Raw genomic sequence first — 16,880 nt, 5'->3', positions numbered from 1 at the left:
ATAACTGTACCATTCATTTGGTGCTGTTGGCGACCACCTATGTGGCCTATGCCACGAACTGCCCCTGCCAAATGGGACAATCAGCAGGCACATTGCCTTCACATCAATGCAACATTAAGGATTATTCCTATGCAAGATGATTAGAAATGACTGTAGCGCATTTAAATAATGATTTTCATGTCACATTAGTGACTAAAACTCCAAACCTCAGACCAGGTGTGGATTTATTAATTTTTGGGGCTCCAGGTAAACTGTCTTACTTCATTTTCATCCCTTCTCTAACCAGGAATGTTGGTATTGGCAGTGATAGAAAAAGTACTCAAAACTTTTTTCTAAAGTAAACTATTAACTATTAACTATCAATGGTAAAACTGTTAATACCATGCAGTAAAAGTACAGTTAAAGTCTTGCATTCAAATTTTTACTTAAAATTTAAGAGTAAAAGAGATGTTATTAGCACAGTGTACTTCAAATTTCCTAACATCTGTGCAAGGTGAAGCTTTTAATTCTAACTATATAATGCTAAATAATAATGCATCATATTTTTATAGTTATATTTTCTGAGTAAAATCTGAATCTGCAACTTAACCAGTAACATTTAAGACAAATGTAGTAAGTATGCAGTTGCATATTTTTTTAAGTGCTTTTGGGGCCTTTTGTAAGTTATTGCGGGTTACACTGAGTTAGAATAGAAACATAATTAAATGTTTTTCAAATCTAAACATCATAATAAATCTGTTGCTCTTTGGAGCCCTTTTAGTTGGGGCCCCAGGCAGTTGCCTACCTTACCTAATGGTAAAGTCTGCCCCTGCCTCAGCAGATCACATCCCAGTAAACAGTAATTTTGTTTTTAAACAGTTTACGCAACAACTGAAACAGAGGAGTCATCGCTCCGGTGTGACTCCTGCTCTCCATCAATTCCTGTTATTGATCCAGACAGTTTGGACTAAACTGTTGATAGTGACACATCCTTATCTGCAGGAGTCCATTATGTTTTCAACTAGACTTTGTTTGGCTTGATTAATCCTTTCCACTTACCCAGTTCAAGCTCTTTCAGACTTCCCATTGCACAATGACTGTTAAAACCAAACTAGTATTTCAGTCTTATTAGCACAGACTAACAGGCTTACAGCTATAATGCAGCACCACAGTATATACCGTCTATGGCACTACAAATTTACTCTAAATTGCAAGCTCCTGTTATATAAATGTAGTGATAACCCTTTGTACAGTGTTGTTGAGTGCTGGTTGGCCGAGGTGTATATATCAGTCAGCCAATGGTCAACAGAGGGCGCCCTCTGAGGACCGTCTGAGGATATAAATCTGGCTCTTCATAGATAACTGGTCACTTAAAGCCAACCACAGTACATCAGGGAGTTTGAAGTTTGAAGCTGGATGGTGCTGCTTACAGCCTGGAGAGGTAAGAAAGTTTGTCATTTACCTGGTTATTCCAGTAATTTGCAGTGAAGGAAAATTAATGGATAATGCATAGATTTGTTTTTTTGTTTTTTTTAATGAAAAAAGGACAAAGATACAGAAAAAAGGCTCTATTTCTGATAGGTTCACTTGCTTAGCTATTTTCTATGAGATCTGCAAATATGCTTACATTTATCTTACTGGTTGAACAGATTATGTTTGTGTGCATAAACAGAATATGTGTGTGTGTGTGTGTGTGAGAGAGAGAGAGAGAGAGAGAGAGAGAGAGAGAGAGAGAGAGAGACTGTTAGCTGATTTGTTTATTGTTTGTCTGGCAGCTCCTTTATGTTTTGCATGCACCACAGTAATTGCAAGGAAAAGTTGCGGTTGGATGGGCCTGTGAGGACATTTAGGGGTTGCGCAGGAGAGAAGGGGACAGAGAGAGAGAGAGAGAGGGGTTGGTGGGGGCCCTGGGGTGAGGGAGCAGTGAGAGAGCCCCATTTTTCTCTCTTGAGTCCAGTTTGGACCAGTTTGCCTTTTCCACAGAACAGCAGAGACTCTGTGATGCCACTATGAGATGCTTCTTCAGTTATTAGTGCTTATAATGTGATGTCAGATATTTGTCCCAGCAGCAAGCAGAGTGATGTAATGATCTTTGCACCGGCAGGAGAGTTAATAATTCGCCATTCGTTGTTACTATAGGTTAGTGTAGTTCTTCATAACGATTACTTCTCCTCTGTGTCTAAATAGAAGGGAAACTTTCAGTTAATAAAAATGTTATGAAACAAACAGAGCATAATGTGTAATTCACAGATTTATTCTCACTTTATTTCATACAGTGCAGCCAGTTATCTTCAGCTAGGTTCAAAGTTAAGTGTTTTTATCTCGTGATCTTTTCAAAAGTGACCCTTCCTATCCTTCAGTGATCACTTCAGTGATAGGCTAACTATAAAACCTCCCCTTCCTCTTGTGCCTCTCTCTTCACAGATAAGTGATCAGTGATCCTTCATCCTGAGGCTCTCTCTATCTCTATCTCTCTGTGCTACCAGTTGGCTCTCTTTTCTTTCCTCTCATCTGGGGCTTCACCTTTCTCTGCCTCTCACTTCTTTCTCTCAACCATGCCTCCGACCCTGGCCACAGCGTTTGCCAGGCGCTGGTGGATGGCAGTGACTGCTATCATTGAGAATCTGCTGTTCTCTGCTGTGTTGCTGGGATGGGGATCTCTCCTCATCATGCTCAAGTCAGAGGGGTTCTACTCCTACCTTTGCAATGAGGAAGGTAAGTCACAACTGTTACATTTCTGTGTTGACAAAGTGATTATGGACGAACAGTTGTCATTTTCAGTTCCTAATTCTCACCCATTCCATTTTATACCTCCACACCTTTGCCCTAATATGCCTTGATGGAAAAGAACTCGTAGATTTTGGGACATGTGCTGCCTTTCCTCTTGAAAAGTATAACACTCAGCTGTTAAAATGAAGAATAGGGAAGAGAGGTGCCTTGTCAGTCAGTAACTAACGTCATGAGTGAGGGTGAAGGAAGGAACTGGTTTTATTCAAGAGATGTAACTCAACACTGCAGCTTTTTTGTCCTCTTTTGTGTGTTTTTCTGTGAATGGGTCATGAGCTGTTTTTAAGGACTCAGGAGATTAAACCAGATCAGTTCAATTGGAAAAGGAGCAGGTCTGCAGGTAAGCAAAGTGGCCCAAAGTTAAAGAGTGAAAGGCTGCAGTGTCTCATAAACTTGACAGAGTATCTCATTCTACTTGCCCTTTAGAGTGTTTTAACCTACAGTGCTTACAGCTAAAGTGAAGACATGGCAGCAGAATGATTGAGAAAAAAAGTCATAAACCAATTATAGATTAACTGTCCTTGACAACAAAGGAGGTTTCTGCAAGCTTGCATTTTTCCAACTTCTCTCTTTTTCCTCGTCCCACACTTTGACCAAAGCAAGGCAAGCGCCTTGTGTTTTGTAAGTTCAAACGAGGTTGAACTGATGCACACAATGCCTCGAGTTAGGTCTTTTAGAGAAGAGGAAGCAAAAGGGAATGTGAGAGAGGTATCAGGCCAGACTTATCCTTTGGACCTAGGGTGACACTTTGTCATGCCTTATGTCCTGACTAGGGTGAGCACTGCTGATCCCACAGACACTAGACTATTGGCTGGATTCAGTTTTTCTCTCTCATTAGAAGCTGCCCTGTCTCCTTGGGAGTTTAGATAATTGATTTATCTGACAGGTGATATGGAGGAAGATGTAGATCCAACTCTGAGTGTCTGGCACCGTCCTCCTATTAATGTCTATTTACAGAATCCTCCAACCCCATCCAAAAGCAGGTGATGCAATTTTGTCTGACAGTTCGTTTGATCTTAAGCATCACTCTGCAGCACAAGCCTTGACTTGCTAAACCGCACAACATTTTATGGGGTCATAAAAATGTTGCAGCTTTGATGCGGTTTTCCAGCAAGGTGTTTGCACTCAGCACTGAGGTAACTATTGAGCATCCATGACTGTAGGTAACTTCCTGGAGCTCTGATACAGCCGCCTTATCTCATTCTGATTACATAACAGCGAAAGGACGGCAACACCAGCTCAGCTCTTTTTAGGCATGTGACGTGATAGAGGGACAGAGAAATCCACAGCAGGGTTTTATTACTGGTAATATGGAAGTTTAAAGTCCGTTGATAAAGGACAGGGAGGGAGCAAAGGACTGATAGCAAAGTGATGAAAGATGATGATGGTGCAGTGTCGATTTGGCTTTTGGAGATGGTTCAAGCTTGATTTTATATGGGTAGGTCTTTGGTAACAGGTCTCCATTGAAATTGTATATTGAGTACGTGAGTGTGAAAGTTTTCAGTTATTTTTCCGAACAGTTAAACAAAACACATACTGAAGAATTTTTATACATTTCTCTTTATTGAACATTATTTTGTGTGTAACTACACAGAATATTAGGAAACTGAATGAAAGCACCTCCTGCTTTCTCATTTTTGTAAAACATGCTAGCACTGTTGAAATTCACAGACTCCCACACATTTCTCACCCACTCAATCAAATCTTCTTGCAACACATACCGTGAACACGCCACATATTATGTGCAGGCTCTTACACTTTGTCAACCAGCTGCTCCCTTCAGCTTTGCTCCACGGTGTGTTATGATCTGGTTTCTTTAGGAAGGCTTTGGCACATTGTTATGAAGCGCGTCACGGTGTTTGACATGGGGATATCACACACATACTTGCCTCGCGTGACTACAAAGACGTTGTGAGGCTGACATAAGGCAGTATAATCCAGAAAACATCAGCTGAATCTGCAAAGTAATCAAAGCTCCCCCTCACTTGGACTTCTTCTTGGACTTTTGTACCTTTTCACATTATCTCCTTGCAGGTTCTGATGATAATGTGAAGTTTATTGCCGGTGCCGGTTTATCACGTTTTATCCCTGGTATCTCAGTGTACTAATAAAATCCACATGTCTTCTCTAAAGAGAGATTGAGACATTTTAATCTTTTTATGGATAAAAACTCTATAAGGGAAGAAATTTAGTTTATTTTCCTTCCATTGATTTTAGTATAATGTTATTTCTAGTTGGGGATTTTCCACAGACGTACAGTAACTCTGCACGTGTTCATTGCACAAGTAGTCACAATGTGTTGATCTGTCACGATCCTGTGAATAAGCAGAACTGCCACTTTCACATTTCATTTCATTTCTGAATGACAAGACGCTGCAACATCCCTATACACTAAACAGTGAACAGGAGCACACAGTTGAACTCAACTTTGCACAGTTATACGATTATTCACATCATTCCACCTTGGGAACCCAACAGTGAAAACATGAACACTCCAAAATGCATAGAAAACCCACAGCACAATTTTCTTTCTTCTTTTATTAAGAATTACATGCAGGTAACAGCTCCAGCTACAATCTGTCCCAACCTCAGCCAACACCTGATGAGTATGCTGACTACTACGAAAGTGTGGGTGGTGTAGTGGGTCTGGGAGATGGTGTGGAGATGAAGCCCCTGGTTCCTACGGATGGGCTCCTGAGGATGAACGGCTGGCTGGTCTGTAAGGAACAGGATGAGATGCTGAACCTGGCGTTCACGATCGGTTCTTTCCTGCTCTCAGCCATCACCCTGCCACTGGGGATTGTCATGGATAAATACGGACCTCGCAAACTACGGCTGCTGGGCAGGTGAGCAGGAAGATTATCCAGACTTAACATGGATTTTTGGTGAAACAATGCTGTAAGAAGTAGTTTAAAAAAAACCTAAATTGTCATTAGATGTGGTTGACATGATTATCTATTTTCAGCACATGCTTTGCATTGTCCTGTCTACTCATTGCTTATGGAGCCTACAAACCAAATGGTAAGTCCGCTTTAAGATATATACTCATGTAAACCTTCTTGCACCATATTTGGAACAGTCTACAGTAGTTTGATTGTTGACAGACTTCACAATCTAACATCTGTCATTTGCAGAACTCTCTGTCCTTATCTTTATTGCCCTGACTTTCAACGGCTTCGGGGGCATGTGCATGACCTTCACCTCTCTCACAGTAAGTGCGTGCGTGGTTGTGTGTGCTTTGTAATGTTCCCGCTGCAGAGCCGTTGCACCTGCCCTGCGTAATGTTTGTCCAGATGTATAATTTCTATCTTCGTAGGTCTTTTGTCTCACCGTTATAATAGTTTTCTGACTCACCCTCCTGCTCACCCTCTTTCCCTCCCTCCTCTTGTCTGGCATTCCACCCTGTCTCCTGTTCTGTGTTGGTTTTGTTTTGTTTTTTTTTGTTTTTTTGTTTTTTTTGCTTCTTACATTGCACTCTGTGTTCCTGCGGACAACAGGGCTCAGCTTTGGATAGTGGAGGGGGAAGATTGGAAAGAGAAGAGAGAGAAAGTAACGGTTCATTATCACTTTCCACTGCTTCTATTATTGTGCTTCGGCGCGAACATCACAGCGACTGTTGGGCTTTTGCTCATCTCTCTGTCTTTCTCTCTCACACATAAATATGTACTTCATGTAAATGCAGAAATAGACGCTAGTTACATGAATTAATACTTGGAAACTAATGTTCTCAAGCAATGCATCCTCTCAAAAAGGGAGAAATGAGGCAGCAAAGAAGAGCTACAGCTCTAATTTGCAGCTTCACAATGTGTGTCAAGCTAATAAGAAAAAACAACAAACAGACGCATTATCATGAAAACCTCACCATCATTCTCCCATTCTTTTTCTTTCATAACTGGCCCTTTAGGATTAAGATTGTGCAGAACTACACACAGACACAGAGACAACCGATGCTCTTTAGGATTCACAGAGTTCACAGGGTCAACCCCTCACCATTCCTCTGCATTCTTTCCCTGCTGTTCTTCATCCTCCTATCCCCTCCCTTTGTCATCAACTGAGCCTACGGTGAATCACACAGGAGCCTAGGGCTGTACCATGGTGATGCTGTTCACTAGAGAAGGGAGAGAGGGGCTCTGCTCCACTAAATCTTCCAATAAAATGCCCCTTTTCTATTCCACCACAGGCTGTTACCACATCTCCTATCTTGCATCTTCCTAAATCTCTCATCAGTTGCTGCCACTGGCCTGAATGATGTAATAAAATCACGATTTAGGGCTCTGTTTGTTCTTTTCTTATAGGCTTCAGGCCTATAAGTTTGTGCATTAAACCATGTTTTTCCCCTTAAATCCCCCTCACCCCCCACCCCATCTCCTTCACAACCTGATATACTATACTTAAAAGCCTTGGTGCTGGGTTAATCATTAGACTCTACGCTGCTCCTTGATCTTGATTCCTTGATCATGACTCCACCTCAGACCTACAGGCATTTACTCTAAGCTGAGGGGTGTTGGGTACTACTCAGTGGCCACCACTGGCTCCCTACCAATGTCAGTTGTCAGGTCACCTTTACGCTTCAGGTTCATCCAGCAGCTGTTAATTAATCTGTAATGTTTAATCATCTATTGGAACAGTTTTCCAAATACTCCTAAAGATATTGTTGGGAAATACTGTAAATTGGGTGCATACTTCTCAATTTATTAAACACAGACAAACACAAGCACATACCTCTTCCTCTGCTTCCCCAATCTTATGTAATTGAATGTGCTTGTTGTTGTTCAGTCTCTTGAAAAAAGAACAGCTTGTGAATGCCTTTGTATTTGGATGTTTTGCCACCCACTGTCTCCTGTTTTCTCTCCCCACTCTCTTTTCTCTTTTCTCAAAGGGGGGTAAAGTATGTAAAAGAGGTAGAAAATGAACTATCCCCATCCTCTGTCTTCCATGCATCTCTTTTGTCCTTGAATGCCACCTCACCTCAGTCAACCCCCCCCCCCCCCCCCCCCCCCCCCCCTCTTCTATAGGAATTTGTTGGCGCTGCGTTTGTGTGGTGTGTTGGACAGCTGTGTGTATGTTACGTGATGCTGTTTGATATTGCTTTTACTGGTGTACCAAGTCACTTTGTTGTGTTTCATTTTCTCTGATGTTCTGTCTGGAGAGGCATGTCTGCTCGCTAATTGGTTCACACTGTCCACTCTGACCCCACTGTCAGTGGGCACCATCCTCATAGTGTCCCCAATCTGTCCTCAGCCTCAAGCATAGAGCAACTGCAGTGCAGCTGAGATCACCATGATCTGGGCAGTGGATGGTTTAACCTTTATACTTACATTTACAATGAGTATATACAGAATCTTGTTATATTTGTAAAAATGCAGGTTAGCACAAGAAACTTAACTTTAAAGCTTAAAAAAGCTACACTTGAAGCAGGTTGCAATGATGTGATTAACTCAAAGGCTAACTGCTCTATCTGTCCCTCTTTCTCTATAGCTGCCTAACATGTTTGGAGACCTCCGTTCCACCTTCATTGCCCTGATGATTGGCTCCTATGCCTCCTCTGCTGTAACCTTCCCTGGTGTCAAGGTAACAAACAGAGAATCCCTCTGTACATACACATCAAACAACAAAAAAGCTTTTTCTCCTCTCATGATGTAATCTTCCATGCCTACAATTTCTTTCATCTACCATAGTAATCTTGAATTCAAAGTGCAATTGCAACCATATTCAGCCTTGCAAACCTTTGTAGGCCTCTACATAGCATTACAGCAACATGATCATTTTAAATTGCCACCAGTGAGTAACTTAAAGTGTTGCGCAATCCATCATTTAGGTCTTTTCCAAACATCATGGCTGCCAAAGTGTATTTTGATGCAGATCTAAAACGTTTTCTATTATTAATCAACAAATTCAGAGGATTGTGCAGCCTTGGCAGGGTTATTCACTCTTTTGATTTATATCTGTTTTTTGTATTTTGTATTTATTTGTCATACTGTTTTGTGCACAGGTGATCTACGACTTTGGCGTACCTTTCATCACTATTCTGGTGGTGTGGGCTGCATGTGCTGCACTGGTCTTCGTAAACTGCTTCTTCAACTGGCCACTGGAACCGTTCCCAGGACCAGATGACATGGACTACACGTCAGTACCACAGATACACACAGTGACAAACAGATACCATGCACAGCAAAAGTCCCACATGTACAAATATATGCTCACTGATGATAATGAAGTTGAAAATAAGTTTTGGTATTAGTATTTGTACTAATGAAGTAATAGCAGTCACTTGTAAGTTCCAAAGTACATGAGGTAGTCATCCCCACAGACATTGTTATGTAATATAAAAAATGCACAGTGTAATGCTAGGTGAAATTCCAGGTCAAAGTCTGCCTGCTGATGATTGTGCTTGCAAAAAAACTATTCCCTGTTGTAAATCCTTATTAATTAAAATGATGGTTTCGACTTGCTTGTTCAGCAGATAATTTTTCTGCCAGACTGATAAGTGTAGGACTTGTAGGATCTGAACATTACCACCAGAGGAAGTCATAATCTTCCTTTTTTAGCATGAATGGCAAACACAACCATAGAAATGTCAACCAAATTTCATCCCGCTCCCCTCCTCTGCTTTCTCAGTGTGAAGATTAAGTTCAACTGGCTGGGCTTTGACCACAAAATCACAGGGAAGCAGTTCTACCGCCAAGTGACCACAGTGGGCCGTCGCCTCAGTGTGGGCAACAGCCTGAAGCAGAAGGAGCTAGCCACTAAGGACGGCCACAAACTCTGCCTATCCACCATGGACCTGGAAATGGACTGCAAGTCACAAGAAGAGTGTAAGAATGTAACATTCAAAAGCTCTAAATGTGAATTCATAGTCAGGATGTTAGTAGAGGATGACCCCCTTCTTTTTCTGCTTCTCACTCTAACGCACACAGACACATCATTTAGCTCTCTCTTTTCTGTTCTTCTCTGCAGCCCAGTCGTTCTTGAAAACTATCAGCAGCACCATCTTCATACTCAGTCTGGTGACCATGTCTGTCACTCAGCTGCGTCTCTTGTTCTACATGGGGGCCATGAACAGCGTCCTGGAGTCGCTCAGTGATGGAGACCTCAACAAAGGTCTGTGCCGCTGAATTTGGTTCTGAGTATGTTTCTGTCTGTGTGTAGAACATGAAAACTTTTCGTGTTTAATTTTTGGATTAATTTAATTTGGATTCATGAACTTACTTGATTTTAATTGAATTTTCAGTGGAGAGAATGGAACTTGGTAAGACTGAAACCCTATAGTTGTATCAATAGATTAGTGAAGCATTAGACTGTTAACTTTCAAGCTGACAACAACTAGAATTTAACCTCTAGCCTTGTATGGGTTTTCCATCATAATCTAATACATCCACTACCTCTAATCTCTAGCTTTTTTTTGTAGCTAGTGTTATTTCATGATTTCACCTTGACTGTTGTCCATGTCAATACCTCAGTCCTTCAGCTGTCATTCAGCTTTAAACTGAAGCCGCAAGTCCACAATTTGTTTTACTCATTAACTAACTTTGCCCCTCAGCATCAGCAAAGAGTACACATCACATGAGTAGTTTCACATTTCATTTATCATTACTTACCTGGCCATAAATGTCCTCTCAATGGCATCATATTGACTCAGCCATTTTTTTCTGTATCCACTGTTGTTTCACTCAATATGGCTTTACTTCTCACTAGGACTAATAATTAACTGTACCATCATAGTCATTAACCAGGTAGAAAGGTCTTGAACTGTCCATTGCTGTCATCCCTCCATCCTTCCATGTAAACCCCCAACCCTCTTCTTATTTTTTTCTCAATTTCTAATATTCTTGTCTTTTTTACCACCTTGACGTCCTCTTTCTGATCCCTCTTTCAGTGGGCCTGTACACCTCCATCTTCGGTGTGCTACAGATGCTTTGCCTGATGACCACTCCCGTGATTGGTCAGATCATGGACTGGAAGTTGAAGGACTGTGATGAAGGAGAGGACACAAAGGATCCCTGCAGCAAGTGAGTCAAGTTACTTAACCCATAAGAACCCATGGTGACACAGGTGTCACCAACCCTTTCAATGTTCTGGAAAATTCCTTAGACAGCTTTATCCTTGATTTTAACTCATGAAGTCCTTAAGTGACATCTACTGAACATCCTGGTACAGTCATGTGACAATGTGTGAATCTGTGTACCCATGACATCACTTCCAAAATGGCAGTGTGCCTGGTCAGCAAATGTGACAGAATTAGCTAATTTTAAAAAGCTTGTTTTTTGTTACTAAAGGTAGGTTTCAACTCATTTAACAATTCTGATGCTTTAATAAGATGTCCTGTATTACATTTAACCTGTTCTGACCACATTTCTTGAACAAATTGATATAAATCAAGTTAGGGAAAGGTAGAATTTCAAAAAAAAATTCAGAAATGTTCTCCTTGTGGTCCATTTGGTCTGTTTTATATTCCCAATAATTTTCCTTTAAGGAGAAATGGGTCCGGGTTCTTATAGGTTAACCCCTTCCCATACAGGCATTACTGTATTGTTTACTCGCTAGTGTGATGAATAGAAATGAGCCTATATTGTTAGATAGAGCTGCGATGTCAGTACCTGATAATCTGACCTGCTTTTTGCTTTTAACCACTAGGGGTGAGCCAAAGAAGAAGAGAGACAAAAAGATCCAGAAGGTGACCAATGCCCTGCGAGCATTTGTCCTCACAAACCTCCTTTTAGTGGGATTTGGGATCACTTGCCTTGTGCCCAATCTTCCTGTGCAGGTGAGTGGTCAACTTCAGATACACACAGGCCTTCTTGTACTTGAGGGAAACACATGACTTGCTAGCAAAGTCATCAGTGGGTCTTTATGCTGTTTTTTTTTTGTCTTAAAAAGTTACTGATTAGCCTCTTTTTACGGGCTGCTGACTGCCAGTTACGTAAAAGCCAACATGATTAACATCATCTCTGTGTGTAATTGCAGTATCAACTTTCCCAAGTGTAGTGGTAGAATGAAACAGGACATGTACTTCCACCTGCACCTTTGTGAGATTAGGATAAAGACCTTTACTGCTTTTCTGTTTGTCATGTTGGAGAAATTATTACCTTATTTGTACATTTTATTCTTTTTAATTCTTTACCAACATCTGTTTACGGCTGTTTGATTTGTATGGATCTACTCTGCTCTATCTTTCCTCAGATTGTGTCATTTGTCCTACACACCGTGGTGAGAGGATTCATCCACTCTGCTGTCGGTGGTCTCTATGCTGCCGTGTAAGTTTTATTGTACCTCGAAACTCACAACACACACATTGACACCATCTTGGTCCTCTGTATGTGGATGCAGGTTCAAACTGAAAGACTAAATCTAAGTCTTCTGTTTCTCCAGGTATCCCTCCTCCCAGTTTGGCAGTTTAACAGGCATGCAGTCTCTGGTCAGTGCTGTATTTTCTCTACTGCAGCAACCCCTGTTTCTGGCTATGATGGGACCCCTCAAGGGAGACCCACTCTGGGTATGTATACACACACACACACACACACACACACACACACACTCAAAAATAAACACAGACACACAAATTAAACCCTCAAGCATGGCTAATTCTGGTTTTGTCCTCCAGGTCAATATCGGACTCCTCGCTGTCAGTATGCTGGGCTTCTTGCTGCCTCTCTACCTGGTCTGGTACCGACGGATGCTCTACAAAGAGCAACAGCAGAATGAAAACAACGCTAAGATCTACATCAAAATCAACGGCTGCGACATCCCTGAGGCCTTTGTCTAGAGAGAAGTGATGCAGAGAAACGAAACAGAGAATGAAAGAAAGATTCCTTACTGAGAAACATTGGCAAATGCAGTGATACACGCATACACAAGCACACATGAGGACAACTGAAATCTTAAATATCACATTTTAACATGTAACATTCAGCACACACATACAAAACAGACTGCCACATCCATTTTTTTTCCTAAAATCCCACCAAGATAAACTGATGCTGTTGTTGTCATGGAAACAAGTCCATTGGACAGTCGCTGAGGGGAAAATGAAACGTTGAAGGGAAAAGAAGAACAAGAGAGAGGAAAGACTGTGAAAGGAAAGAGGCATCAGCCCTCTGCATTCCCCCAAATCCTCTGACTTCTCTTTTTATTCCCTCCTCTGTGGAGTGGCACATTAGTGCAGCTCATAAAACTGCTCTAATATTCCCCCATATGAGCAGAAAATGGGAAAACAGAGCTTGTTTATCCCACAAATTTCCAAGTGTGAAACCAGCAAAACTGCTAAAAGTCACTCTCACAACAAGTGAGTCCATTATTATGAGTTTTTTTGTTGTGTGTTTAATGTGTTGACTTTAAATCATCCTTATTTTGAATCCCATTACATGGTGCTACCTATGTATCCATCAGCTGGATTTTCTGACAAATGGTGTAAGGTAAGTGTGGACTAAATGGCATTAATGAGTGACGGGGAGGAGAGAAGGGCCATATTGCTGATGTTTCTCGGGCGAATAGAAAAGACTGTCATGATTAATTGGATTTTTTTATTTTATTTAGGAAGCTTATTACAGTGTAAAACTACTGTAGCATAGAATATACCGTAGTGTATGGCAGAGTTTTTGAGGCTTTTACTTTCTTCTGTAAGAGACATCAAACAAACTGCAGTATGTGTAAAAAGAAAATGTCCATGTTTGTTTAGAATATTTATTTTGTTTCCTGCTTTCTTTAGTTTTTATACTTTACCAGATGTGCCTTTTGAATATACCTTCATGCGAAAGAGAAGATTAGGCAGCATATTCTGCTTAACAGTCTCCCCTTCGCATTACATGGTAATACCATTTATACATCAAGGGTTTTTATTTTAACATTTAGATACTTACTGTAATCTTCTCCCAAGTTTATCCATAAGATATCATCATTGTGTAAAAGTCAATATTTTATTCAGTCTATCTACCTACTGTTGAGAGAAATTCAGCACTTTAAACCCTGTTAATCCCTTTCAATTTCACACACATCCCACACCCGCTCATTTCAGCACTTCTCTCCTGATGCCCCTCTTGAGAAATAGTCCCACTTTAATTTTTGAGCTCCTCCTCCTACCTTCATAAATGTATTTATTTTGTTTTACACAAATTTCATGATGTATTTAAATTGCACTATGCCAGCAACCACACGTATATCCGATCATATACTGTGTTGTTCGCGTAGAGCTCTTTCTTATGTCACTGAAGATAATGTAGAGATGTTTTGTTATGCAGGCATTCATGTTTGGATATTGAAGAATTCATGGTGTTTAATAAAGATGTGTTGATTTGTTTGAATGGTTGTACTTGTTCATGTATTTTTTTCACTGTTTACGAGGCTGCTTTATGTTTCTGTGTAACTGTACCGTTACCTGGTCACAGAAAGCTTTTTAACTCACTTTTTTTTCCCTTTTGCAATAGATTTTTTTGCTGATTGTGTCTGTGTCTGATGTTTTTTGTTCTTAGGTATAAAAAAATGGGGTATCATTTTAGAAAAAGTGTAAAAAAAAAAAAAAAAAAACAACATTGAAAATGCTTGCAATACATGGAGTTTTAGGTTGTTCTGCAACTAACCAGCAGAGGTCAGTATTAACAGCTTGTTTCTAAGGACCACCTCTGAGGATGCAGAAGCCAAGGTAAATTTTGGTCTTTTAGGCCTAATTATACCTGAATCATAGTTAAGTGACACAGCTTCTTCTTATCTGGTACACAAACAGCAAAATTTCAACCACACTGACGATGAACAGAAACAAATTTACCTAATATTTAACCCAAACCTGCAAAAATTGATACAGACGTTCCGATCTTCAGTTCTGAGGCTGATTTTTGTTTTCAACATACATAGCAAAGTTCTGTATATGTAAAATGTGTCTGATTTATCCAGAAAAACTCATTCAAAACAATATACTGCTGTAACAACAGTGTTTAAGTACAGGTGTCTCCTAGCTAAATGTCCAACCAGGAAGTTTGTTCGGAGGTGAGATTAAAAGTAATTCTGATCAGTGTTTTTCTACCAGATGTTCCCGGGAAACACTCTCACTATACAGCATGTTTCGTTTTAGCAGGTCTGTTGTTCAGCACTGTGCTCTGCCATCTGATACAACACCCCAGCAGATGGTTATCACTTGACACCTCGGCCCCTCTTGTCACCAGGGGCGGATTTAGTGATTTTGGGGCCCTAGGCAAACTCACACATGGGGCCTCCTTTGTGCCTTATTTTCACCCTTTGTCTAATTGAGAATGTTTGTATTGGTGATGGTAGAAGAAGTAGCCTATTTAAATTATTAATATCACACTAAACATTGCCTGTTAAAAGTAAAAGTCCTGCATTCAAAAATGTACTCAGGTAAAAGTGCAGAAGTATTATTAGGACAATGTACAGTACTTACACTTACTTAGCATCTGTTCAAGGTGGAGCTCATGTTAATTGCTTTATAAACTGCTGGATAGTTTAATCTATAATAACTCATCACATTTTATTTGTTGTTCATCATGATATTTTTTGTGTAAAATCTTAATCTGTAACATAACGTAACCTGTAACTAGCTGTCAGATAAATGTAGTAGAATGACGAGTAAAGTGTTTCCCTCTGAAAAAGAAGGACCTGAATCCCACCTGGTAGAAGTGGAGTTGAAGTAAACAACTGCATAAAATGGAAATATTAAAGTACATGTACTGTACTTCATAACTGTAAGCATAATACTTGAGTAAATGTACTTGGTTACTTTTCAACGTATGGTATTAAGGAGGTTGATGATTTCTATAATTGCAATTATTTACCAGGTTTTTCCTCTGTTTCAGCATGGTGCTGCACATTGTCTTCCTTGCTTGCCTTCTTGCTTTCTGTCCTGAAAGCAGTTTTCTTTTCTTATAGGCTGCTAGCTGACTCCTCCTTGAATGCAGTCTTTTCATATATTATCATCATTCTCTTTGTCTGTTTTCATGAGGGCTTGGAGGGGAAGAGGGTCAGTGCTCCCATCATCTAACAAGTGATTAGATGTGACAGGAAAATGTTAGTAACTGTGGTCCCGCTAGTAGTTTCAGGGGAGCAACAGAAAAGCAGATTACCTTCAGGACTCTTACAGTGATTGCTTTGCTTTTCCTCTCATTTTTTGTGATAACTCTGTTTCAGTGCGTAATGTGTGTTGAATTACACATTACCCGAGGAAGTTTCTGTCTTTAGCAACATATGAGTCAAAAGCATGGGTGTAATATAAGATCTTATAATACAGTAATAACAACAAGGTCGTATAATTTTGTACATCCATGGTCGAGAGGTGCGCAGTGGTCGCAAAGTGACAATTGAATGTGTTTTGGTGCCCTTTTGTAAGTAATTTCAGGGTATGACGAGTTAGAATATTAACATAATTTTATGTTTCATATCTAAATATCATGATAAATCCATAGCAGTTTGTGGCCCCTTTTACTAGGTGGCCCCAGGCAGTGGCCTACCTTGCCTAATGGTAAAGTCCATCCCTGCTCCTCACTTGAGAAGATCTGAGAGAAAGTCACTCACACCAGGGACAGTGGCTCCAAGAGCTCTGTTGGCCTGCTGCTGCTGCTGCTGCTGCTGGTGAAGCTGGATCTGTTGGCTGGATGACCCCTGTGGTTTGTTCAGTTACACAGTTCAAAGAGGCAACACGGGACCATCGCCTTATACGATGTCCTGTAATAGAACAAGCAGGCCAAACCATAATGTTCAAATTACTACAACTTAAATGTGTCATTATATTCAGTTAGTGGATTATTCTTCAAGATGCAGCAGCACTTTGCAACTAGTGACTCATAGATAGATAGATAGATAGACAGACAGACAGACAGACAGATCCTTCATTTCATTGTATTACATTTAGGCTATAAAAGGAGGTAGAAGCGGTCGTCCAGATAAGAAGACAGAGGAATGATAAGCGGATGTTGGCAGACGGATACAGATGTGCTATAAATACAGCAGCAGTGTGCTGTTACATAATTTTAGAGTCACACACACGCAGTCACATCCTGCGATCTCCGGGACGTGGGACTGGATTAGAGACCTGTGATGCCTTGTCATCACATCACGCGCCAGCACCATCCTATAGACCGGTGGGTAGTAGACCAAAGCATGGTCAGAGGACG

The 16,880-nt window shown here is 40.6% G+C and overlaps 1 protein-coding gene across 2 annotated transcripts; it reads left to right on the top strand.

The window, feature by feature from the left end:
- Positions 1-1,341: 1,341 nt before the first annotated feature.
- Positions 1,342-14,063, top strand: slc43a2b (solute carrier family 43 member 2b). 2 transcript variants are annotated; one of them, XM_067608139.1, is made up of 15 exons: positions 1,342-1,420; positions 2,404-2,694; positions 5,312-5,612; positions 5,732-5,787; positions 5,901-5,977; positions 8,245-8,337; positions 8,759-8,892; positions 9,385-9,581; positions 9,724-9,867; positions 9,998-10,015; positions 10,643-10,775; positions 11,401-11,530; positions 11,947-12,020; positions 12,136-12,259; positions 12,368-14,063. In XM_067608139.1, exons 2-15 carry the CDS (start codon positions 2,535-2,537, stop codon positions 12,527-12,529), a joined length of 1,803 nt encoding a protein of 600 aa, XP_067464240.1. In that variant the 5' UTR covers positions 1,342-1,420; positions 2,404-2,534; the 3' UTR covers positions 12,530-14,063. The 2 variants fall into 2 exon arrangements, with proteins under 2 accessions (XP_067464240.1, XP_067464241.1); XM_067608140.1 differs by lacking the exon at positions 9,998-10,015.
- The last annotated feature ends 2,817 nt before the right edge of the window (positions 14,064-16,880 follow it).

This window comes from Thunnus thynnus, chromosome 13 (assembly GCF_963924715.1).
Source record: "Thunnus thynnus chromosome 13, fThuThy2.1, whole genome shotgun sequence".
In the NCBI taxonomy this organism is placed as follows: domain Eukaryota; kingdom Metazoa; phylum Chordata; class Actinopteri; order Scombriformes; family Scombridae; genus Thunnus; species Thunnus thynnus.
The sequence above is the reverse complement of the archived record's forward strand: the minus strand, read 5'-3'. Positions and strand labels throughout refer to the sequence as shown.